General features: G+C 48.0%; 1 protein-coding gene across 8 annotated transcripts in view; it reads right to left on the bottom strand.

The window, feature by feature from the left end:
- STAT2 (signal transducer and activator of transcription 2) overlaps positions 1-25,294 on the bottom strand; it is a 1,902,691-nt gene that overhangs the window by 678,790 nt on the left and 1,198,607 nt on the right. For all 8 annotated transcript variants that reach the window (XM_069653700.1, XM_069653696.1, XM_069653703.1 and 5 more), the window contains exon 16: positions 24,839-24,937. In XM_069653700.1, the coding sequence (XP_069509801.1) occupies positions 24,839-24,937 (99 nt within the window). The remainder of the gene's footprint in view (positions 1-24,838; positions 24,938-25,294) is intronic.

Raw genomic sequence — 25,294 nt, 5'->3', positions numbered from 1 at the left:
TGGTATGAGGAATATACATGAGAACATCATGCCCAGGAGGGATTTGTAAGAGCGCACCGATGTTGTCTCTCTCACTAAGAACCACGAGGTCAAGCAGAGAATTGCTACTGCTCTTTCTGCCGACGGTCTCACCCTGGGAATGTTGGTATCGAGTTCAGCTCCCAGGAAAAGAACAGTCTTGCTGGGAACTGGCAGGACTTGACGTGGTTTATGGAAAAACCTAAACCTTTTAGGAGATTTATTGTTTTTGAAACTGCCAAGTTTGCGGCGGAACTTGCTCTTGTCAACCAGTCGTCCAAATATGGAAAGACTTCTGTTCCTGTCCTGCTGAGTTTTGCAGGTACTGATGCCAGGCATTTTGTAAACACTCTCAGTGCTGATTTCAGACCGAACGTAAGCACTCGAAATTGAAAATGAGGTTCGCTTACAGTGAACCTGATGAACTGTCTGTGTGCTGGGTGGATCGGTACGTGGAAGTATGCGTCCTCCAAGAGTAGAGTGGCTAAACAATCATGCATGTTTAGCCAAGGGAGCATTCCTTGCAAAGTTATCATCTTGAATTTGATTTGTTTGATATATTTGTTGAGCGCTCTCAGATCCAAGATGGGTTTCCATTGACCATTCTTCTTTTTGATGAGGAAGAAACAGGAGTAGAAATCCTTTCACCTTAGAGAGTAAGGTACTGGCTCTATTGCTGCCTTCTGCAGCAGTTTTTGGATTTCGGACATTACTTGTTTTAACATATGCACCCTGCGCGGAGTCGGGGGCAGGGAAGGGGGCTGGTCTAGAAATTCGAAGGTGTGTCCCTCGCTGACCACCTGTAACACAGATTTGTCCGATGTTATCGACTGCCAGCGTTGAAAGAACTGGCTCACCCACCCCCCCACCGGGGTGTGACGTTGAGGGGGGGGGTGAGCTGGACTGTCAGTTTTGCTTGTTCTGCGACTTCCCTTGAGCGGAGCCCCGCTTCCCTCTCTGCCCATACTTGTTGGAAGACTGGTACTTGGTGTCCTGGTATAAGTTACCTTGCGGCTTCTGACCATAGTAGGAACGGTTAAAACCTCTGTACTTCGAGGAAGAACCTCGGAAAAGACGAAAGGACCGGCGAGCTTTCTCTTTATCTTTTAAAGAGCTGATGGCACAGGCTGTGTCGTGTCCATTTTGATTCCTTTGAGGTGGTCATCGATCTTTTTCCCCGAAGAGTTCTTGACCATCGAAGGGCATGTCCAATATCTGAGACTGGACCTCCGGCCTGAAATTGGTAGCCTTAATCCAGGCCTGTCTTCTCAGTACTGTGCCGTGGGCCATCTGCCTGAAACCTGACTCGGCCACATCAACTGCTGCGTCAATCATGTGATCCGAAGTGTCTTCTCCATCAGCGATAATCGACCTAGCTTCTTCCTGGAGCTCTACAGGTAGCTGTTTGGCCAGCTTGGACATGCAGAGCCAAAGTTTGCGGTCAAATCTCGCCGTCATGGCCAGCGCATTGCCCGCTCTGATGGTAAGCGATGCTGATGCGGACACTTTCCTGCCCATAGCCTCTAGTTTATGACCGTCCTTGTCCGGTGGGGCTGACAGATGTGATGCTGGATTGGCCAACTTTTTTCTAGGTGCCACTGTGATGACCGAGTCCGGTTTGGTATGACCTCGTAGCCGACTCAGGAGCCTTGTATTTTTTCTCAGGCCTGAAAACTAGAGCCGGAGTGGATAAGGGTGTGGCCAATATCTTGGATCCGGACTCCCAAATGGTGTTGAGGAGAGGGATGGTAGTAACAGTTCTCCTATGTTGGGGGGCGTGGCCTAGAGCTCATGGTGGTGGGAGGCTAAGGTGCCGAGCTCGGGCCGAGACGCCGCGGTACGATCCTTTTCCGACCGCATGCAGCTCGCCTCCGGGCCACTAACTCGGACACGAAACGGCGGAAAACGCCGTCGAGCGGCGGCATCAATCCCGGGAAGAAACGGAGCCGTAGAAGCACAGCTCTGCTCTGCACGAACCCTCCCCCTCTCTACCTTCGCCTGAGCTCAAGATGGCGGCCACTGCGTTGCTCTAACGCGACCGAAGTGGGCGTCGCGAAGCCCAGCACACGGAGGAGCGGATCACCAGTGGATGCGACCCTGGGAGCCACGAAGCCACGCACTGAGCGCCTGCGGCTCCCCCGACACTCAGGACGCCACGAGCCGCAGCCAACAGGCGCTGGAATTCCCCCCGCTGAACGGGCGACGACAGGACAACTCAGGGCGCTGTCGGAAGCGCTCTCGGAAGTAACGCCGACCTGACTACAGTGGGGACCGAAGCATATGAGGTGAGGAGAAAGGGGGGCCCCCGCTGAACTCCACAGCGGCACCAGCATCTGCCGCTCAGGGCTCTGAGCCCAACGTCACCCGGCCCCCCCTGATCCCCCCACAAGACTACCGACACCATCAATCCGCCCCTCGCTGCCCGTGAGGGCCATATTACCCCGGTAACTCGAGGGCTACTACCACCCAACGTACCATTAAGACAGCACTACCTGACCAACGCCCCCCAAGACCCGCCATGTCTGCTAGAGGCAAGCCAAAATCTGCCACGATGGACAGTTATGTCTCTACAAAAGCCAGAACCTCGGCTGATTTGCACCCCCCCAGCCCTGATCCTACAAAACCAAAAAACACAGACCCCACCGAGAGCCAAACACAAGTGCTGGAGGCCATAGCATCCCTGCGCACTTTCATCGACACCAAAATTGACGAATTCAGGTCGGATATTCAACTTGTGAGACAGGATGCCAGGAATTTAACGGACAGGGTAGCCACCTCTGAGGCTACCATTAAAGAGACCACAGAAAACACTGTGGAGCTGAAGGCTAAGGTGACGGACCTTGAAAGGAAGGTGGCTTTTCTCGAGGCGAGGGCTGAGGAGGCCGAGGGGCGTGCCAGAAGAGGCAACATCAGGATACTCGGAATCCCCGAAGGAGATGAGGGCCCGAACCCCACTGCATATATAGAGACCCTACTACAACAAGAGGTGGGCGCAGGCAAACTCACGCAAGGTTTCGCTGTCGAGAGGGCACACAGGTCCCTCCAAAAAAGACCCCCTCCGGGCTCACACCCTCGTCCAATAATAGCCAAAATACTTAACTTCCAGGACAGAGAAGTCATTCTCAGACACTCCAGGGAGACTGGCCCACTCGAACGTGGCAACGCAAAAATATCCGTCTACCCGGACTACACCCCAAAAGTGCAAAGAGAGAGAAACTCATTTGTTCCAGTCAAAGCCAGGTTGCGGCAACTAAACTTAAAATACATGCTGCTCTATCCCGCCAAACTAAAAGTCATCTTTAAGGGCCGCTCGATTTTCCTGGAGACCCCAGAGGCCGCCAACATGTGGATGGAGGACAACAACTTAGACCTGGGCGCAGACATCCATCCCAGAGGCAAATGATCGAAGCTGTGCAGCAGGTCACATACATGACCGCAGACGCAAGATCCCGCCATAGCCACGTACATTCCTCAGTGCGGAAGAAATCTACACTACAGTTCGCTAGATAAACGCGGATCTCGCCCGGCCCCACACCAGACCTAGGACTTCGCCCCCGCGAACAGACCAGGACAGGCCAGTTGCCTGACCGACCCTACTCGAACCCGACGCCCGGATGGGTCCCGACGGTGCAAGGGCGCCTGAGCACAGCAAAGTGAATGCAGTCGCTAGGCGCACCAGTTACAGTTACGTTATTTGTTATGTTAGATGCACAGCCTCCACATCATCACACTCGAGCGGACAACTGAAGAAACTGACACAGTACTTAACGTTAGGCAAGAATGAGGGCCAAACGTCGAATCTCCTCATCAGGAAACCAATCCTTCTGGGCAGACCCTCCGGGGAGGGGACAAAAAAAAGCACCCACACATCCAAATGACATCACAACTAAAGATACTAACGTGGAACGTGCGCGGGATGAACTCCTACCTGAGAAGGAATCGCATTCAATCCTACCTCCGCAGAAAAAGGATCTCTATTGCAATGCTCCAGGAAACCCACCTGACGGCGGAATCTTCCTCTAAACTGGCTGAGAGATGGGGAGGCGTTGGAAAGGGAGCATCATACTCCAAATATGCACGTGGAGTCTTCACATGGGTGAACCCAAGCGTTCCGTTTCACCTACAGGGATCGGAAGCTGATAAAGAGGGTAGATACCTGATATTGTGGGGCACCATTGAAAACACAGCAATTTGTCTGGTCAACTCCTACTTCCCGCAACACGGGACACCATCGCATATCTCAATGCTGTGCTCCAAAATAACCCACCACAGAGAGGGCACCTTCATTTGGGGAGGCGACTTCAACTGCGCCAGAGACGGCGAGCTGGATAGGTCGGCACCCCTACAACAACCACGCAACGCCGCCGCCATGGCCCTCAACAACGCTTTGGAACAATTAGACCTGGTGGACATATGGAGAGAGCAACATCCGGAAGAAAGGGGCTACTCCTACTACTCTGCTCCGCACAAGGTTCACACAAGGATCGACTACCTCTTTATCGACAGGGAACAAGCTGCACTGGTCGATGACACCACATACCTAGGCAGATCGATATCTGACCACTCACCGCTGGTTATGCAGTGGAGGTTGAACGATCCCAGGCCCCCGATTCCGACATGGAGACTATCCCCCATGGCACTCACTGATCAAGAGTTCAAGGAAGATCTAGGCACTAAGCTTGAAGACTACATCGACAACAACAAGGGATCCGTATCGAGCTGGAGCACGCTATGGGAGGCGATGAAAGTGGTAACACGGGGCGAAGCCATTTCTGGAGCGGGAGGTATTCGGAGACGCCTGAAGGAAACACTGGAAGAACACGAAGCAGAGATAACACGCCTCGAGTCCCAATCAGACACCGCTGCTGAAAAGGAGGAGACCCTGCGGAGGCTCCGAGACGACTGTCGGACGGCTTGGGACAGACTGGCGAAATTCGACTTCGTAGCCAACACCACCAAAACACACAAAGAGGCCGATAAACCAGGTAGACTACTAGCATGGTTGTGCAAACGCGAACACCCAAGGCACTCCCTTACGGAGATCCAGGACGACCGTGGAGTTACACATAAATCACAACTCGACATTAACACCGCTTTCGCAGAATTCTACTCCGAGCTATACTCCCATGATAAGCAAGTTCCCAGAGAAGACATCAGAGCCACCCTAGACGAGATCGGCCTCCCTAGACTGACCGAAGAACAGTGCGTAGCACTAGACACTGAGATCACCGCCGACGACATCAAGGACGCGATCAGATCTCTAGCCACCAGCAAGTCCCCGGGGAGCGATGGACTCCCGCCCGAGTTCTACAAAACCTACGAAGCCACCATCACTCCAATACTACTGGGGGTCTACACGGAGGCATATGAAATAGGAATTCTCCCCTGCACCATGAAGGAAACCATCATAATCCCTATGCTCAAACCAAACAAGCCACCCGAACGCTGCGACTCCTATCGCCCCCTAGCGATGCTGAACTATGACGCCAAGATTTTGACCACCATTCTGGCTAAGAGGCTCGCGAGGGTGATTGGGACCATTGTGCATGAGGACCAAAACGGGTTCATCCCGGGACGCAACACAACGGCCAACCTAAGAAGGCTACAACACGTCATAGCTGAAACCCAAGGGAGCGCCGAAGATCTGGCGGTACTCTCACTAGATGCCGTCAAGGCCTTCGATTCCATCTTCTGGGAGTGGTTAATCGAGGTGTTGAGCGAGTTTGGGTTTGGTGAAGGCTTTGTGAGATGGGTCAGGGTCCTTTATAACTCACCCATGGCCAGAGTGAAAACCGGACGAATAATATCTGAAGCCTGGGCGATACAAAGAGGCACCAGGCAGGGCTGTCCGCTCTCACCCATGTTGTACGTCCTAGGACTGGAGCCGATTGCCATCTACTGCAGGAAACAGTTCTTTGATGCAGGCATAAAGCTGGGCAACAGGCACTTCATAATCTCCTTATACGCAGACGACGTACTCTTATACCTACAGAACCCACAAATGAACGCGCAGGTTCTGCTCGATGTCCTGGACAACTATGCCCGATATTCCGGAATCAAGTTCAGCAGATCAAAATCTTGTGCATTCCCGCTAGCCAAACTCAACAAGACAACAAAGGAAGATTTGCCGGTGGTGGGGATAAAATGGCAACCAGAAATGTTCCGCTACCTGGGAATCAACATAACGCATACCCCAGAACTCACCCACGACCACAACACTGAAAGAGCAGTAAAAGCACTCCGCAACTCCATGAAGTTCTGGTCAAAGTTGCCCCTCTCCATGATGGGTAGGGCAGCAATCGTGAAAATGATTATCCTACCGAGATTCCTCTACTACTTTACAAATGTCTGCCACTACATCCCTATATCCTTCTTCAGAAAGCTGGATTCGCTAATCAGAGACTTTCTATGGGGCCCAGCTAGACACAAGCTACCCCTAAAGATCCTCACGTTGCGACACAAGGAGGGGGGGGTGCAGCTCCCAGACCTACACATGTATTACTTAGCAGCTCAGCTCAGCCACGTCACAAAGTGGCTCCACGACGACCCAAATGCGGAATCAGAACTACTAAGGCTTACACCTTCCAATCTGTTTCCCAAGGAATCACTCTGGAACCCACTGAAACAAACACGAGAAGTCCCCATGATTGTGCAGCTGGGTAGACAAATTTGGACTAGAACCTGCTCCGTCCTTCAAATAACTCACCCGTATTCTCCTGACACCCCCATCCTTGTGGACACATGCCAAACCATATCAGACCTCAGGGTGTCGAGAAATTGGGAGCGCGCGGGGATCTACACTTGGGGCGATATGTACGAGGACGCCAAATTCAGAGAATTTGAAGCAATCCTGGAGTCAGAGGAACTAAATAGAGGCCAATTCCTGTGGTATCATCGTCTTAAACAGGTTGCGAAAACTAAATGGCCCGAATGGCCAGAAGAACCCAACCCCAACCCCCTGCTCAACGAGATGCATGAACTATCGGACGGCTGGAAACCAATAACCCGTCTTTACGGCCGCCTAATAGACAGACCCAACCCTAAAAGTGCAGCACTAAAAGAAAGATGGGAACTTGACCTCCGGATCACGCTCACGGACACTGAGTGGGAGAGAGTATTACTTTACCCCAAGGAGGTCTCCAGGAACACCAGGTTTCGACAAATCCAGCTCAATGTTCTCTACAGAACATACATGACCCCGAAGAGAGTCGCCAGCTTTAACAAAAAGATATCATCAAACTGCCCTTGGTGCGGCACCAACGCAGCGGACCTACTACACATGTTCTGGTCCTGTAACAAAGTGTCACAATTCTGGTCCAAAATAAAGCAAACTTGCATGGAAGCTGGCATTACCAGATACAACTGGGACCCCAAGGAATGCCTGCTCGGAGCACACCCCAGACTGAGCAAGCTCAAACACGTGGTCAAGCTGATGGACATTTCCTGCATCCTAGCCAAAAGATCCATAGCTATGGCTTGGAAGTCAAAACCAGGCCCGAGATATGAACACTGGCTCAGAGAATTAGAACGCTGGACCACAGCCGAGACCAGAGCCTGGCAGGATGGGGCTAACACTGGAGTAGCCGACGTAAACAATACCCTGGAAGCATGGAAGGCCCTCCTCCGAGACATACCCTTTTCCGCAGACTTCAAGCCCCCCTGAGGTGCCTGCCCACCCTAACATTACACAAATATTGAGCCACCCAGAACCTGAACCTCGATCATCTGCGAGCCCTCGAACTCTGCCTTTGCACTTCTTCCCTCCGGAACTCGAGCCGAACAAGGATACCCACACAAAGAGACTGTGCATTTCTGTTGTTGTTTTTGTTGTTATTTGTTAACCTCTTACTCTTTATGGCCAATGAATACCTTCAATAATTGCAGTTTTGCGATGCAATTTTACCCAAATGCCAATAAAAAGTGTTTAAAAAAAAAAATTAAAAAAAAAACAGTTCTCCTATGTTTGTCCCTGTGCTCATAAAGCACTGAATTCTTTTCCTCCGATGTGACCTGCAACTTGAACAAGTCTGCGGCTTTGACGATAATAGTGTGAAAGTATACCAGATCATCCGGCGGCGAAGAGTCACCTGGAGAATCTTTCTTTCTTAGCTTCTCAACGATATAATCGTCCCATTCGCTAGTATCGGGCTCCTGCGTGATCTGGCCTTCTTCTGGGTCAGAAAATTCCCTGAAAGGATTTTCCTGCCAGTCTGAGACCGAAACAGAGGATGGTACTGTCGTTGGATCTCTAGTTGGAGATCGTAGTCTATGCAACAACGCTGGAGAAGGGACCCTTGTTGGTGAAGCACTGAGTGTCCTGCTCCTACACCTGTGCGGTGGCTCAGGTTAACGTACTCTTTTCTGTGGCCTACACCTGGGAGGCGAATGTCTTGGCGTGCTTTGCCAAGGTGAGGAATCCCTCTGTGGGAAGTTTGACTCCCTTGGTACAGCTGACCTGCTCTTTTCATCTTGACGTCTGTTGAATTCCTCAATGATCCTTTGCATGGATAACATGAGTACAGGGTCAGGAGGGCTGTGTTCCTTAGGTGTAAGACAATGTTGTTCTTCAACAAGCTCTGTCTGAAAAAGATTTCGTAGACAGTAGCTTGCCCTTATTCGTCAACGAGTGCTTTGTGGACGAATGCTTTGTGGACGCGTGCTTCGTGTATGAGTGATCAGCTTCATTTGTCGACGATTGCTTTGTGGATGACAAACCCGCAGACGAGGACTTAGTCATGGACAATGTGGTTTGTAGTGTGGTGGTCGTCGATGAGGGTTTCGTCGATGGCTTGGTGGACAACGGGCCTCTATCTTTACTGCCGCTCTTAGACGGCTTCTCTGTGGACGACTTCCCCCTTCCCCTGGTTTTTTGCAAACTCATCCTTACCTTTGGAGGTAGTTTTTGCCACAGAATGCTTCATCTTATGGCTTGAACAGTCCAGGGGAGGTGGGAAAGGTATAATTTCCAGCTTCCTCTTGCTCCTGGGAGTGGGACAGGAACTCCTTTCCGCTGAAGAGGCCCTTCTTTTAGAAGTTTGCCTCTCAGATGATTTGCTGGAGTGAACAGGGGCTGTCTTAGCAGATTCCTCGTCAGAAGAAAGTCCTCTGGCTTCCAAATGCAGAATAAGTCTTCTATGTATGTCTCTCTTGTAGGTCTTAGTCGATGTCATGAGGATATAGGCAGTATATGCAGTGATCATGGGGGTCCTTCATGTAAACCACCTTTCTCCTGCACCTTGTGTAATCCCTGAACGAGGAAGGCTTCTTGGTAGCCTGAAGTTCAGCCATCTGTGGAGAAGATTAACTCGACAAATTCTGGGTCAAATAAAAAAATGATTTGAAGCACAATAATCAGTGGAGATCGCTCCTAGCTAGGGGAATGTGGTAGAGTATATTTAACAATATAAACTACTGTAGAATAGAAGAAAAATCGAAAAAGCTCAAAGCTTGAGGATTCCCTGTGTCTGTTAGACTGCGGTGAAAAGATGTGAAGATTGCTGACTGGGGCGGAGCTTAAGCCCTGCCACCTCATTGGTTGGGGTCATAGAGGACCACAGTGAGGTGGAGAGACTACACAATGGAATGGCTCATGGGCATAATGGACTATGTACATGCATTTCTATGTAGCAATGTATGTATATTAAACATTTTATAATTATTTTTATCTCTGAGGATTCCCAGTCTGACAACGGAGAATATTCAAGCATCTGAATCTATGCAAAATCCAATGCTGGAGAAAGTTGTGATATGGTACAAGTGGGTAAATGCCTAAGGGCCTGCTTACAGACGTGAATGAAGCCGTGCTTAATCATGATGGAACAAGGATTTTGCATGGACCACAGGGTAGAAGGATATGGATATTTACTTAGTAGGTGTATATGAAATGAATATGTATAGTTATGCATTTTTAAAATCAAATGTAAAGTAGAAATGTACTTTCATTTTTTTATGATCCAATTTGTGTAAAACTCAATGAGTTAAATCACAATAAAGATTAACTAAAAGAAGTGGTGCTCCTGAAGCAAGTGTATGGAAAAAAAACCTCCATGTGCACCCAGCAGTCCCGTCATGTCTGGTGCAGGGTGTGTAGATGCGTCGGGCAGAGTCGTACTGCACCCCCTGGTGGCAGAAACAGTTCTGAAGAGTAGCTGCACTGGAAGCAGCTGCACTGGAAGATAAATATCAAAGATGAGGAATCTATGGGAGGAAGGAATCCATTAACAGCAGTCTTAGTGTCCCAGCAAGGGTCTGCAGGCAACAGTAAAGGGGCAAATGACAGCTCCAACCGAGCCCCTCAGCATGGCGGAGAACAGCAGAGTGACGAAAAGAGCACCCCTTGATGAGGTTGCCCAGCAAGTTGCATATAAGGATGCACGGTGTACCAGAACAAAGGACTCTTCATTTCAAATAATGCAGACTTGCAGACAGGCTAAGAATGCCACGAACTTCAGGAGGACTTTCAATGAGCTGCAGGACTGTGAGCAAGTGGTCACACTTGTTCAAAGGAACCGGTGGGAGGGGAGGCTGGCCTTGATATGATTGATGTCATATATAACACGCCTGTACACAATTGTTTCTAGGTGCGACAAGACATGGGAGGGAGGACAAGACAAACGATTTTACTAGGCCTTGTGTCATTCAGATCGTGCTAGTGCGACAATGCAAAGTGCAGGGGAAGGGCGAGGGGGAAGTCCCAGGGAGAGGGAAATGCAATCAGAGGAGCGCGGCTCTGGGTAAGTTCAAGGAGGTGGGGGACTGTAGAGGTTACATTTGCAGCCCCTAAGTGCATGGTAGGCCCAGAGGCAGTGCAGGGGAGACTGATCATGAAGGAGCCTAGTACCCAGTGGGACTCTGAGGGTAGCCAAGCAACCAGGAGGCACAGCAGACAAGTCAGCAGACAGGTAGGTCAGCAGGGGAGGGAGAGAGAGAAAGCAGAGGGGAAGAGGATGGTCTTGAGCTGCTTCCGGAACTTCAGGTGGTCCGGTACAAGTTTTAGAGGGGCAGGGAGGCCATTCGAGAGGGAGGCACCTGCAGAGGAGAGAGATCTACCCCTCACTCTCTGCATGGAGAAGCGCCTGACCCTCGGAGAGTTGGTGGTAGCTGAGCGAAGGGCTTGAGAAGGTAGGTAATTTGGAAGAGAGTTGGATGTAGTGCGGGCCCTGGCACCAGAAAGCTTTGTGGACGATGCAGATCAACTTGATCCTTGCAGCCATGGGGAACCAGTGAAGAGATTTCAGGGCTTGAGAGATACGGTCCCTGGCCTTGAGGCCAAGGATACATTTTGCAGTCCTGTTCTGGATTAGTTGCAGAGGGCAGAGAGTAGAGGAAGGCAGATTGAGAAAGAGGCTGTTGGAGTAGTCCAACCTAGAGAGAACCAGGGCACTGGAGACAGTGAGCTTCTGGGGGAAAGTGAGAAAAGAAAGAATACCTCTGAGGAGGTTCAGCTGGTAGTGGGCCTTCTCGGCAAGATCTGTGATGTGAGGAGAGAAAGAGAGTGAATTCGAAGATGACACCAAGGTTTTATGCCTCACACAAATGCAAAGGAAGAGGGTCCAAGAAAGGCGACCAGGGAGAAGGAAAGCAGGTGCAGGGGTCCCCATGAGAAGGATCTCCATTTTAGGGCATTAAGGCAGAGATCGTTGGAGGTGCACCAACCCTGAATTGTAGCCAGATAGTCAGGAATGAGCGAGAGAGGAGAGGAGGCTCAGGGTAGCCTGAAAGAGAGCAAAGTGTCACCCGCATAACACTGAATGTTAGAGGAGAAGGTAGAGATCAGGGAGGCAAGTAGATATTGAAGAGCCTGGGTGAGAGAATAGAGCCCTGGGGAACACCACATGAGGAGAGAGAGGTGGTGGAGAGAAAGTACCCAAGTTGGACCTGGGAGGCCCGGTCCAGGAGGAAGGAGGTCAACCACTCCCAGTCCTAATCCGTGATGCCCTGGTTCTCACGCAGTCGACTGAAAAGGATGGCATGATTGACTGTGTCAAAAGCAGAGGAAAGGTCAAGGAGGATAAGGACAGAAGGAAGGCTGGAGTCAATCTTAGAGAGCAGATCTTCACGGGAGTTCAGGAGAGGAGTTTCTGTGCCTCTGGCTGCTCTGAAGCCAGACTGATGGTCATTGAGACAATCAACAGATTCAGAGTGGAGAGTAAGGTTTAAGCTACTTACCTGTAACTATTGTTCTGCAGCATGGGTCTGGCAAAATCCTGGAAAAGCTGGCCATCTCCCAGCTTTTCTCCAGCATGGGGTCTGGCATGGATTCACATGCTCATGAATATTCCCCATCGTCAGGCTGGGAATCCTCGGCTAAAGAAAAAACAGCTTCACTTTCACTTAAAAACAGTATTTCTCCTTTACACCAATCACTGTCCTCTGGATCATACTGCCCCCATCCAATGACAGTCCTCCCACTAAGCCCCTCCTCTGGCAGCCATCTTCCGATTTGGTAAGCACGTAAAGTGGCAGTTATTGTTATTGTTATTTTTCTTATACCACGCCAAAGCCCGTAGGCATCCAGGCGCCGAGAGACAGACAACGGCGGCTACCAATGAAGAGGAATATACTAATAGAGAGGTAAGTCTTCAAGAGTTTCCGAAACATAAATAGGTCCCTGGTTTTGCACAGGGTAGCTGGCAAGGCATCCCATGCCTTGGCCCCTTCGATATGAAACGCACTGCCAAGCCCGCGGGCTCGTTTCGCACGGTGATGAGCTAATAAAAGATCTTCCGCTGATCTAAGTGTTCTTGAGGGTTGATAGACATTTACAACATCTTTCAGATAGCTAGGTGCAGTCCCATAAATACATTTATGGCAAATAGTAAGTAATTTAAACCGAATGCAAGCCTCAACAGGAAGCCGGTGTAATTTTTTCCTGGCAGCAGTAATCGGTTCAGAACTTTTCATCTGAAAAATGATGTGGATGGCTTTATTTTGTACTTTCTGGAGTTCATGGAGATCAGCTTTACTTGCCCCACATAGAAGTGCATTACAATAATCCACATAACAGTAAAATAACAGCTCTCACAAGTTTGGTACAGTTTTCGATTGAAACAAGTGGGGCAACCTGTCTGAGCACTTTGAGATGGTAGTAAGTGCTCTTTGCGATAGCTGTAACGTGGGCATCACAGTCTAAACTACTCTCCATGAACGTGCCTAGCGTTTTAACTTTGCACAACTTTTATGTCACTGCCATCGAATCTAAAGCCAGAGTATGCTTGGTCCAGTTTAGTTAGTGTTTGGCGGGGTCCAAAAAGCATAAGCTCAGTCTTAGAAGCGTTTAGGCAGAGCCAGTTGGTAGACATCCACTTTTTTATTAATTGGTACACCATGTCCACCAAATTTTGGTCAGTATCGTGATTACCAGTGATGTCAAGAACCAACTGAAAGTCATCCGTATAATTACGAATATCCGGAAGAGTTCCAAGTCATTACAGAGGGGGAGAATATAAATATTAAACAATAACGGGGAGAGGCAAGCCCCCTGTGGATCTCCACAAGTCAGTAGTTGTGGTTCAGAGGTACAGTCCCCCAATATACCTGGGATCGTCGACCCTCTAAACAAGATTTCAGCCAGGCTATGGCATGTACAGAGAGGCCCCCGACCAACTGCATTCTTTCAAGAAGGATGTTATGATCAAGCAGATCGAAAGCTGCTGATAAGTCCAGCAACATCAGCAGTCCCGACCTACTTTCTTCCAGCTTAGAAAGCATAAAGGTCCGTAGGTCGAGAAGGGCACTCTCAGTGCCATGGTAACTTCTAAAGCCTGACTGCTTAGTATGAAGTATGTCAGTCATTTGTACATGGTCCTGCAATTGGATGGCTTTCTTATCTATGAGCTTGAGTAGAAACAAGGTGTTTGTATTTGGCCTAAGGTTTGCAGCATCAGAGGGATCCAATCCAACTTTTTTTAATAATGGTCATACCGCCACGGTTTTTAGTAGCTGAGGGATTTTGCCTAACCGAAAGCAGGCATTAGTGAATCTACATAAGAAAGGTGCAAACTGCTCCTTATGCTCTAAAATAATTTTGGATGAAAGAAATTCACCAGGACAGTTAGTAGGATGCACAGATTTCAATATATTTATCATTTCCACTACGGTAGTATACTTAAAAGTAAAACCGGGAGTAGATTCACTTTTCATGGCAGTATTAGGCCTGACGTCGTGTTTCATATCAGTTAGTTTAGTGTCAGATAATAGCGTCTTGTTAGACAGCAATATGGACTTAGCTGTAGATGATGAAGAGGTCCAGGTTTCCTGCTTAATTTTGCCTTGGGCTTTGCGTAGTTTGTCTGCAAAAACCTTCTGTACTCGGTCACAGTCCTCAACAGTGGGTTTAATGGAGGGGCCACAGGCGGTAGGTTTTTCCCAGGATCTAAAAAGGCAGAAAAGTTCTTTGGTCTGATCCCCTGCGGAACTAATTTGGTTATTATAATGAGTTTTCTTGGCCTCAAGAATTTCTAGTTTGTACTGCTTTTCTTTATGTTTCCAATCCAATAGATTGGTCATAGAACTATCTTTGCGCCAAGTGCGCTCGGCTTGCCTTTTACTTGCTCTCAAATCTACCAGAGAGGGGGAGAACCATTTGGTAAGTCTCTGACCAATTTGTCTTTAAAAGGGGCAAATTTATCTAGCATATTAGTGGTCAGTTTATTGTAATTATCTATCAATGACTCCGGAACGTCAGTGTCTTTGGTTAATGTCATTAGAGAAGACAAGTAGTCATCCAAAACGGATGTGGTTATGTTCTTCAGATTTCAATCTCTAACTGGGTGAGTGGGAGCATGCACTCTACTGCAAGGGCAGGAAGCCGCAAGACGCAGGTGACAAAGAAGTGGTCAGACCAGATACAAGGTGCAGTCAGTATATCTTCGACAGGTAGATTATTACTGCCGACCCAATCCAAAGTGTGGCCCTTGTTGTGCGTTGGGTCAACGTTGTGAATTATGATCTGATGGCTTGCCAACATTTTTTCCAGTGATAAGGCTTTCTTATCTCTCTTGTCACCTTTCCAACGGTTGAAGTACCCCTAGACAACTAATGCAGTATTGAAGGTCAACATAGGGGAAACAAGGTTGACTAAATCCTCATTAAATCAATCAGAGTCCTCCGGGGGTCTGTAAAGAAGAACCAGGTTTAAAGTAAAGTTAGGGTTTGCGGTCATTTTGACATGTATCATGTCATTCCCACAACATTCTATCTGAGCTTCGTAAAATCCTAATGATTTACTACCTATAATGGCCACTCCTCCTCCCACTGCCCCCACTCTATGTTTCCCAAAAAAACATAGTCTGGGGGGGTCACCTGCTCAATAGTAGGTCCATGGGAATCGGTAAGCCATGTCTCAGTAAGACACATGATATCTAATTTATGTTCTAATATATAATCGTTAATATCCAGAAAGTGTTTAGCTACAGAGCGAGTATTCAGTAAGGTTACCTTTAATAGGGGTCCAGACTCCAAATTGAGGGAAACGCATGAAGCAGGTTTATCCATATTACATTTCTGGGTCGGACACAAGCCCTTACCTGGGAGTGCAGAGATACACGGACACCAGGAAGTAAGTTCTGTGGCACGTCTGCGCGTCCCAGCACGCACTCGCACAGACCCGCTGGTTCCGGTCGCGCCGGCGCGAGTGCGCCCGGGACGGAATAAAGCTGCCAAAGAACTACAATACTGATGGAAATTGTAGTTCTTTGGTAGCGCTCGCACGTGTGTGCCGAGGAAGCTCGGTAGGAATCACACAATCAGCGTTTTAATACAGCAAAGTTGTAAATTCACAGGAAAGGTATTTCAGGCAACTTCAAGTCAAATTCCTAATATTTTTAAAAAGTTTCTAAAATCAAATAAAAGATGTCTTATTTTTTTAAAAGCTGCTGGTATGAATACCAATCAAGTGCACAAGCAGTTAATACAGCAATTACTAAGTAAACAAACTAGAATAAAGTACAGGCACACCTACGATCTACCTCTAGTAAAGGAAACGCAAGACCTGGCCTTTATACACGCACAGACCCGCTAGTTCCGTTCGCGCTGGCGCGTTCGTGCTCGAGGACGGAAAAGAGCTGCCAAAGAACTACAATAGTGATGGAAATTGTAGTTCTTTGGTAGCGCTCGCACGTGTGTGCCGAGGAAGCTCGGTAGGAATCACACAATCAGCATTTTAATACAGCAAAGTTGTAAATTCACAGGAAAGGTATTTCAGGCAACTTCAAGTCAAATTCCTAATATTTTTTAAAAGTTTCTAAAATCAAATAAAAGATGTCTTATTTTTTAAAAAGCTGCTGGTAAGAATACCAATCACAACCAATACAAGCAGTTAACACAGCAACTACTAAGCAGTACGATCAAGAAGCGACGCAGAGTGGCTGGAGGGAGGGTTCGCATGTGAATCCATGCCAGACCCATGCTGGAGAACAATAGTTGCAGGTAAGAAACTTAAACCTTCTCCATCATGGGGTCTGACATGGATTCACATGCTCATTAATAACGCATACATAGCAGTATAACATTACACAACCATGGCGGTGGCAAGGCTCAACAAAAGCAATGAACTCTTACCTCTGGAACAGACTCATCTCAAGCAAACAGGTTGCGTAGCACAACTTGGCTGACTCTGGACTCCTCCCTGGAATCGCTGTCGACGCAGTAGCACTTTGTGAAGGTGTGCCTGGACCTCCAATTAGCCGCCGTGCAGATGTGAAGCGGGTGCACACCAGACAGGAACACAGTCATCACAGCGATCGCTCTGGTGGAGTGGGCTCTCGGATGGCCGGGCAACGGTCAGTTTGCCAACCGATGACAGTGCATGATGCAGCCAGAGAGCCACCTTGAAATGGAAGCTTTGGACAGAGACTTCCGATGGTTCCCAGGACCAAAGTTCATGAACAGCTGTCAAGTCTTCCGAAAACGTGTTGTGTCATGTAGAACCTCAGGGCACGAGCAACGTCCAGCAAGTGCAAGGCCCTTTCCGCCGGTGACAAAGTTTTCGGGAAGAAAACAGGTAACACCAGAGGCTCGTTGAGGTGGAATTCTAACAGAACCTTCGGCATGGTAGAGGGGTGCATACGCAGTACCACACTTGATTCATGGAAAGTCAGAAACAGTTGCTTGCAGGATAGGGCCTGGTTCTCACCTACGTGCCTGGCGGAGGTGATGGCCAGAAGGAATGCCGCCTGATGCATAAGCTCGAAGGTGGTCCCCATGAGCCTCGTCAGAACCACGTTGAGTTCCCACGCTGGGGTAAGAGCCTTCACTGGCGGGAACGATCAGAAAAGTCTTTTGAGAAACTCCTTGACGAGTATGTGAGAGCCTTCACTGGCGGGAACGATCAGAAAAGTCTTTTGGGAAACTCCTTGACGAGTATGTGAGACCACAGAAAGGATCTTCCTGGGGATCTGGTAGTGCGGGAGATAGCCACCAGATGCACTTTGATGGAGGCGTGTGCCAGGCCAGCCTTTGCTAAGGATGGCAAGCATGGAAGGATCTGTGGAGCCGTGACCCTCAAAGGGGTAATCTTCAGCACCCGGCACCACTTAGCAAAACAGATGCACTTATGACTGTAGCACTTTAAGGTTGACGACGCCCTGGCCTTGGCGAGGACCGCCCTGCAGTCCGCTGGCAGCTCATAACCTCCAAAGTCTAAGGGAGCAGGAGCCTAGCCCTCTGGCTCAGCGAACCTGTGTAGTGATGAAGGATTGTGCCTCCCACTCTGGTGCGAAGATCCGGAACCACCGGCAACTTGACTGGAGGTGACGCTGACAGGCTGAGAAGGTCTGGGTACAAAATCTGCTTCGGCCCCCTGGGGAGAAGAATATCATCTTGCATGGACACTGTCTGAGTGTGTTGAAGACTCATAGCAGAAGAAACTGAGGTGACACATACAGAAACAGCCCTTCCAATGGGAAGGAGAAAGCATCCCCCCGGATCCTCTGCTGGTGGAATCTGCTGGCAAACCTCTGGCATTTGGAGTTTTCCGCAGACGCAAACAGATCGATCTGGGGTCTGCCCCACTTGACGAACAGGCAGTCCACCTGATCCTGAGGAAGCTCTGACTCATGGCAGGAGCACAGTTCCCTGCCGAGGGAGCCTGCAATGGTGTTCTGGACTCCCGCCAGGAGGAGAGGGATGAGGAATATCCCCTGTGGGACGGCCCAGTGCCACAAGTCCTACACCTCCTTGGTGAGCACTGGGGATCGAGTGCCCCCCCTGCTTCCCGATGTAGAATATGGTGGTGTTGTCTGTGAAAATCCTCACCACCTTGCCTTTCAGAGACAGTAGGAACGACTTGAGGGCCCAGAACACTGCCTGTAGCTCTAGGATGTTGATATGCAACTCCTTCGCCTCTGCAAGCCACAGGCTTCTGGCATGCAGACCTCCGGTGTGCACACCTGAACCTTCCAGGGAGGCGTCCTTTGGTGACGGAGGGTTTTGAATTCCTGTGACTTGGGCGATGTTGGAGCGGACGCCCCACCACTCTATCGCCCGACAGAACTGTTCGTTCAGAGGGATCTTGTCCATGAAGTTTCCGGACACTTGTATCCAGCGGCTGTCTAGCAATTCCTCTAGGGGTCGCATCTGAAATCTGCAGAGGGGGACAAGGTAGATGTAGGACGACATCATGCCCAGGAACGACTTGATGCCCCGCACCATGGCCGTGTTCGTCGACGCAAGCCGTTGTACCTTTCCTTGCATGGTTGCTAGCCTCTCCTCTGAAGGCGACGTCAGGCACGACACAGTATCGAGTCTGGTGCCTAGGAACAGCGCTTTCTGTGATGGCATTAAGCAAGACTTCGGATAGTTGAAATAGAATCCCAGATGAGTCAATAGTCGGACCCTCGTCTGTGTGTGTTCATCGGGCAGCACCCACGCGCGGTTGTGCATCAGCCAGTGGTCCAGGTATGGGTATACGTGTATGCCCTGTAGACATAGATGGGCCCCACTGGTGCCAGGCACTTCGTGAACACTCTTGGGGTGGACTTCAAGCCGAAAGGTAGGGCCTTCAACGGGTAGTGCTGGCCCTGCACCACGAAAAGTAGACATTTCTGATGTTTCTTGTGCATGGAGATGTGGAAATAGGCTTCCTCCAGGTCCAACGACGTCAAGAAGTCTCCTTTTTCCAGTTGGCCGAGCACATGTTGCAACGTGACCATCCTGAACTTTTGGGACTTTAGGTATCTGTTCAGGCGTTGTAGGTCCAGGATGGGCATCCAGCCCTCTGTCTTCTTTCTGACTATAAAGTATCTGGAATAGACTCTGAAGCCCAGCAGCTGTTGGGGAATCAGCTCTATCGCCCCTTTTCACAGCATGGCTCGTACCTCTTCCAGAAGCTGAGGGGGTATCCAGTCATATTTTCAAAAACACATTTTCAACATGCCATTTTGTAGACACAAAAATGCAACAACAAATAAATTCCAAATGTATTATTTAGTATATGTTTCATTTTTGTTTTGTTAGTAAAAAAAAAAGTGTAAACAAAAACAGGGTTTTTTTCTGGCATTTTTGTGTCGACAATGGCATTTCGAAACCGCTGAGGGATGTGCTGCTCCTGACGGGGAAGCAGAGGATTCCGCAGACACTTGCATTGGAACTCCAGGGTGTGTCCTTGGGCGAGAGCTTCCAGCACCCATCATTCGGTGGTGATCTCTCTCCACTCGTTGATGAACCTGGTAAGCCGGCCTTCCACCGGGGTGCATGAGCGGGGGCCTGATGTCCTGGTTGGTTCAGGCTTGCTTTGGCGCCGGCGTCCTGCCCTGCGGGCGACACTGCCCTCCGCTACCATAGGCCTGGGAATGGCCTCTGCAGGCTTCTTGGGCTGAGGATCTGGACAGCAGTTGTACGACGTGGAGAAACATTTTGAAGACCTGCTCGACTTTCCCCTGGAGGAGCGCAAAAAAAGATGAGCAGTGCTGCTGGAGCGTGCCCAGGGAACAGGCCATATCTGTCTTGATGGCCTGGAGGGACTCGTCGACAGCCTTCCCAAACCGATTGTACCAGTCGAAGGGCATGTCCAGCAACTTCAGCTGGACCACCTGATGGAAATTAGTGTGTTTCATCCAACCCGGTCGACAAAGGCAGACAGTGTTCCCTATTTGCCGCAACCATGTGTCGTTGACGTCCAATGGCACTGTGATGGTGTGATCCAATGTCACTTCCCCTTCTTGGAAGAAAGCAAGGGCTTCCATCTTCTTATCGTCGGGGAACTCCAGGATCAGTCCTTGCTTGTACCACAATTCCCTGTAGTACCTTGCAAGGATCGCCAGTGCGTTGGCCGCCTTGATAGTGGACGCTGCAGTGTAAATCACCTTCTTTCCCATGGTGTCCATCCTTTTCCCCTTGCTGTCTGGAGGGACCAAAGACAGCGAGGACGGGTTAGCCGAACGACACCACTGAATCCAGCAATGGTTGCGACCTCAGGCACTTGGGTGCGGATACCGACAACCTATATTTCTTTTCCAGCCTATCCCGCTTGGCTGGAGCTGATCAAGTATGAGGGCCAGGCCCTCCTCCTAAACATCGTCCAGAAAAGGCACAGCCATGATCATCTTCGTCTTGGCCTTGCACCTTTGATACAAGAAGCCCTCCTTCTTGGTTTCCTTAGGGACCAGCTGGAATAGATCGGAGGCACTGGCGATCATGGAGTTTAACAATCCCACCTCATCTGGTGGGGACACCCTATGTGGAGAATCCAAATGTGTCGATTCACTGTCTGCTGTGATAATGTCTTAGTCATCATCTGTCTTTGTGGCCGTATCCGTTCCCGTGTCTGGGTGTAAGGAACTCATGGTGGCAACAATAAAGACAGACACAAATGATCACAGTTAAATGATGGGAGCTAGCTTCGACCATCAAACAATAATAAGGCAGTCCGAGTGGCGCCTTGTCAAAATAAAAGGGCCTATACTAAAAAAGAAAATACAATTGCTAATCCTTACGCTAAATACAAAAAGAAGTGTGGGATAATGTTCTTAAGAAAGAAAGAAGTGTTCACAAACAATAAGTCAGAATGCGGTAGTTGGGGTCTCCCCCATGTTTTCAGCACAGGACAAGATAGGATTTTGGAGAACAGCACAGTCTTGAGCTTTCCCTGCACGAGCCAACAGTTCCGCTCCCAGAAATCAGGGCCTTCGGTGGTTAAGTCTCTTTTCTACCAAGAAGTCTCTTGCCTACGTAGACCTGATGTATCAAAATAATAAACAAACATACTTTTCTGCTTGCACGTTGGGTGATGCCTTTCACCCTTGGATCCCCCTCTTCTGGGCGCACATCCCTAGTATGTTCCTCAATAACATCAGGACCTCAGATAGCTATGTTTTCTTGCTTTCAAGGTCCTGACAGATTCCAAGTATCCAAAACAAAAGTTCAACCAAAGTTCCTCTCTGACTATACTTGGGTGACACCTCTTCACCCATGGGTCCCCCTCTTCCGGGTTCAGACCTCTCTGGAATATCAGCCTCCTTCCGTTGGGTTCAGTCTGGCAAGCATTCAAAGATTTTCTCTGTTGTATTCATGGTCGATAGGTGATGGCTTTTCATCCCTGGCACCCCCTCTTCCGGGCTCTAAGCTTTCTCGACTGTTAGCCTCACTCCGCCGGGTTCACTGCGACTTTAAATGCAATCTCTTCTGTGATATTTCACAAATCTTAATGTCTTTTTAAACACTTCACTGTGGACATCCCTCAGCCGGGTTCACTCTTGTCAACTCACTGTATTTCAGGACTTTAGACTTTGCCCCCTTTTTGTCGGTTCCCTCTTGCTAATCTTGTCAATCGTACCCTTCTCCTTCAACTTTTCCAATGCAGGATTCCTTTCCCTTGGCTTCACAATCATCTGTCAGTCAAAAACTTTCGACAGTAGAGAGGATTTCACAAGACCCCTGTATGACCACTTGGAACCCCTTATCACCTTTCCCAAGGACTTTTGGTAATGATAGTTTCAATAATTTGGTAATCACCCAGAGTTTCCTGAGTGAGCACCCACGTGGTACCGGACTCTTCTGTTGCTGGTTTTTCCCCTTTTTGTATAAGTAGCTTTTCAAGTCTTCACAGTTCAATTAGCCACCTGCTACTTTCCGTTCAACACAGTTCGGTTTCTTATCGACTCGCCCCTTCGACTCACCGGCTGTGATGAACCGCTTGGCTTTCTTTCTCTTTGGAGTCAAGGTTGGTACCACAGAGACAAGTGCCTGGCCCTGGCTTGGTTATCAGCAGAGGAGGGTCTTGTGTACCATTGACATCTGCTGCAACACACGCTGGCTATTGTTCAGGGTCTTCTGATTCCTTCTGCAGAGGTTTCACAGGCCTTGGTTGGAAAGAGTAAGGTCACTTCTCTCCTTGTCACCCTCTTGGTTTGCGCCGTCTTTCTCCTCCTCTTCAACTGCTGTGCTGAGTTAGCTCTCTCTTTGTGCGGTCTGACTTGCTCGTATTGCACTCTTGTGCTCCACCTTTTATCCTTGTGGGGAAACGAGAAGGACCGTCGGGTGTGTGTGATTCTCATGTCAGGTAAATGGCTCGGTGTTAGTCCTTTGTCCTTCATAATATGCGAAAGTGTTAGAATAGGGAGGGGGGGTGGGAGTGTTTGCGTATCCTACGTGATAGGTTGGGCAAAAGGGGTCGGAAGAAGGGGGATACTGCGTCTCACACGTCGGTGTCCCACTCCACTCCCAGAGGATTCCCATCCAGGTGATCCCCCCTCACTGGTCCACCCCCAGAAACTGGATCCAATAAGCGATGGCCGTGTCCATAGCCCATCAGAAGTCTCTGTTTGAATCGGCAAGCAATCCGGTTGGTCTGAGCCCGACTGAGGGAGACCAACGATTGAGAGAAGGATCGGAACCCGGTATAGGGGGATCCACGGGTGACAGGTATTCACCCCACGTAAAGATTACCCGAAGGAACTTTTTTTTTGGACATATCAGGCACTCTGAAGCAAGAGACTTTGCATGGGAAGAGACTTAAGCACAGAAGGTTGGATAAAAGTGACTTGCGCACTGCCTCCCTATAAGTAATCTTATGGATGGATTGAATTGAGGTACTCCAAATAGCTGATCTCAAAATTTCGATTTATTCTTGATATAGTCAGCTGACACATTTTAACCCAGAGATCGTTCTCAAGTCTGCATAAAAGAATATACAATACAGTATGAGCAAATGAAAATATGATATATCCACAGTAAAAAGTAGTCATGACAATCATATCTTAGGTATCACGCAGGCCTTTGACTGCGTTATTAGGGCTACACTTTGTGCAAATTAACCAAATTGGGCTGTCGTAGTGGCATTGTTAGTATGCTGATCGCTTTCCACTCAATTACTGTAGGTCAAGGTTTGGTTAGATCAGAGTGGTAACACAACTGGGTGGATTAAAACCTATTGTGGTTTATGCCAAATTTGTGTTTTAGCACCTTTTTAATGTAAAATATTTATTAATGACCTCGGCGACACTTTTGGTAAAATCTTAAATAATCCACCCAAACTGTGTAACCTACAAATAAACCACTTGGCCTATGCAGACGACGTTCTGCTCGATCTAACCCTTATAGGCCTACAAAGGGCCTTGGCTGCTACCAATGCTTATTTTTTTATTGCTGGACCTTCTCTTAAACCTAAATACATTGAAGATCTTAATGATAAACAATAATAAAGTAATGAAGATTAAGTTTAACAACGTTTTGGATCATGTACGTTTGGAAGTGATCCAAAGTTTTAAATATTTGGGCGTTGTAATTTCTGCTAAGAGAACAAAGTGCTATGATTTAGATAACATGGAAAAGGAAATTAGGCTAAATGCTTCCGACAGAAAATGTGGTTGGTTCCTGTCAAATCACCAAAAGACGATGCCTCATCTGCTGTATGGTGTTGTAAAGGGTTTGTTGACATATTCTTGTGAAAGGTTTGAAGCACGTTTATGGAAAAGGATCTTAGATTTAGCACAAGGGATCCTAATAGCAGTGTTAAGAGCTGAAGTGGGCTTAATCTCACTTTGTGCCCGTGCAGATTGGAAAATATTTCAATTGTTGAGAAAACTCCTATTGCCACCCAAGAACTTTCTGCTTTAAGATCTGAATTGTTTCAGATATCCTGTAAGGTATTGTCTGAATGGAAACACTCAACACCGTGATCAATGATCTCATTGCCTTTCCAAAGAGTAAAAAAAGCAATCTTTGCATTTGATTGGATCAGAAATCAGGCTTTAGCTATGGATTATCATTTGTTTTACCATTTTAAATACGAAATCAAAGCTTTCAATGTGTTACCTTTCCATTTACAAAAGCATCCATCTAGAAAGTAGAGATATGATATGCTACGTTTTAGATTAAATGTATTCCCAACTAGAGAGGTAATGGGTGCTAGGGTGAATATCTTGAGGAATCATCATACCTGTAGGTTTTGTGCTGAGGATGTAGAGACACTCTTTGACCTTGTAAGTGTTTGTAATGTCCTTGTTGAATTACGCTATGATTCCTTTGGCAGGTTTGTTTACGATTAATGTTTTTTAAAGACAGAACAGTTTTGAGTCGAGAATTTTAAATAGCAATGAAATTTCTTTGAATATAGCAATTTTAAATTTTTGGGAACTGATCTTAAAACAAATGATTGATTAGCTGGGGGAAAGTTTTGTCTATGAACTGTATAATTTAAGGATATTTTTATTTCCTTTTTATCTTTGCTCTAATAATCTTTTTTTTCTTGATCTATTAAGTCTGTATTGTAACTAAAAAGTCTTATTGTTATTGTAAAGGTTTGTTATAAACTATAAACAATTAAATAAATGAAATGAAAATTCCAATTAGCAAACTCATGATGACCTTTACATTATCCTACCTTGGTGTCTGTAGCCAGCAAATTAAACCAGATCACAGATGCCCAGGCACTAGACTGTTGTCCGACATTCGAAATGATGACCAACGGAAGTGTGGTTGCCTAAGGTCGAAAAGAGCAAAAACCAGTGTTCAGTTGGAAGATAGTGACCGGTATGAGAGAAACAGGGTTGCTGTCACTGGAAGCCGCTACTAACACAGCAACAAATTGTTTTACATACTATAAGGTTTCAATACTTTACGAAAGTTTAACAACCGACACCAAATACTTATTTCATATATAGTATCTTTTGACTTTGTACTATAACTAATATTAAGCATTCTCACAGAACTCAATTCCACTACTTTGGGAGAAAGAAAGGACAGGTTGGACCTGCAGAGATTCAAAATTGCAAATCATAACTTGCACACTGAGTTCTGCAGTATGTGCTTTTAACCACATAACTAATCAAGCAACGCT

The sequence above is a fragment of the Ambystoma mexicanum genome, chromosome 3q (genome assembly GCF_040938575.1).
Source record: "Ambystoma mexicanum isolate Mex_15411 chromosome 3q, UKY_AmexF1_1, whole genome shotgun sequence".
Taxonomy (NCBI): Eukaryota; Metazoa; Chordata; class Amphibia; order Caudata; family Ambystomatidae; genus Ambystoma; species Ambystoma mexicanum.
This window is presented reverse-complemented; position numbering and strand designations above follow the sequence as displayed.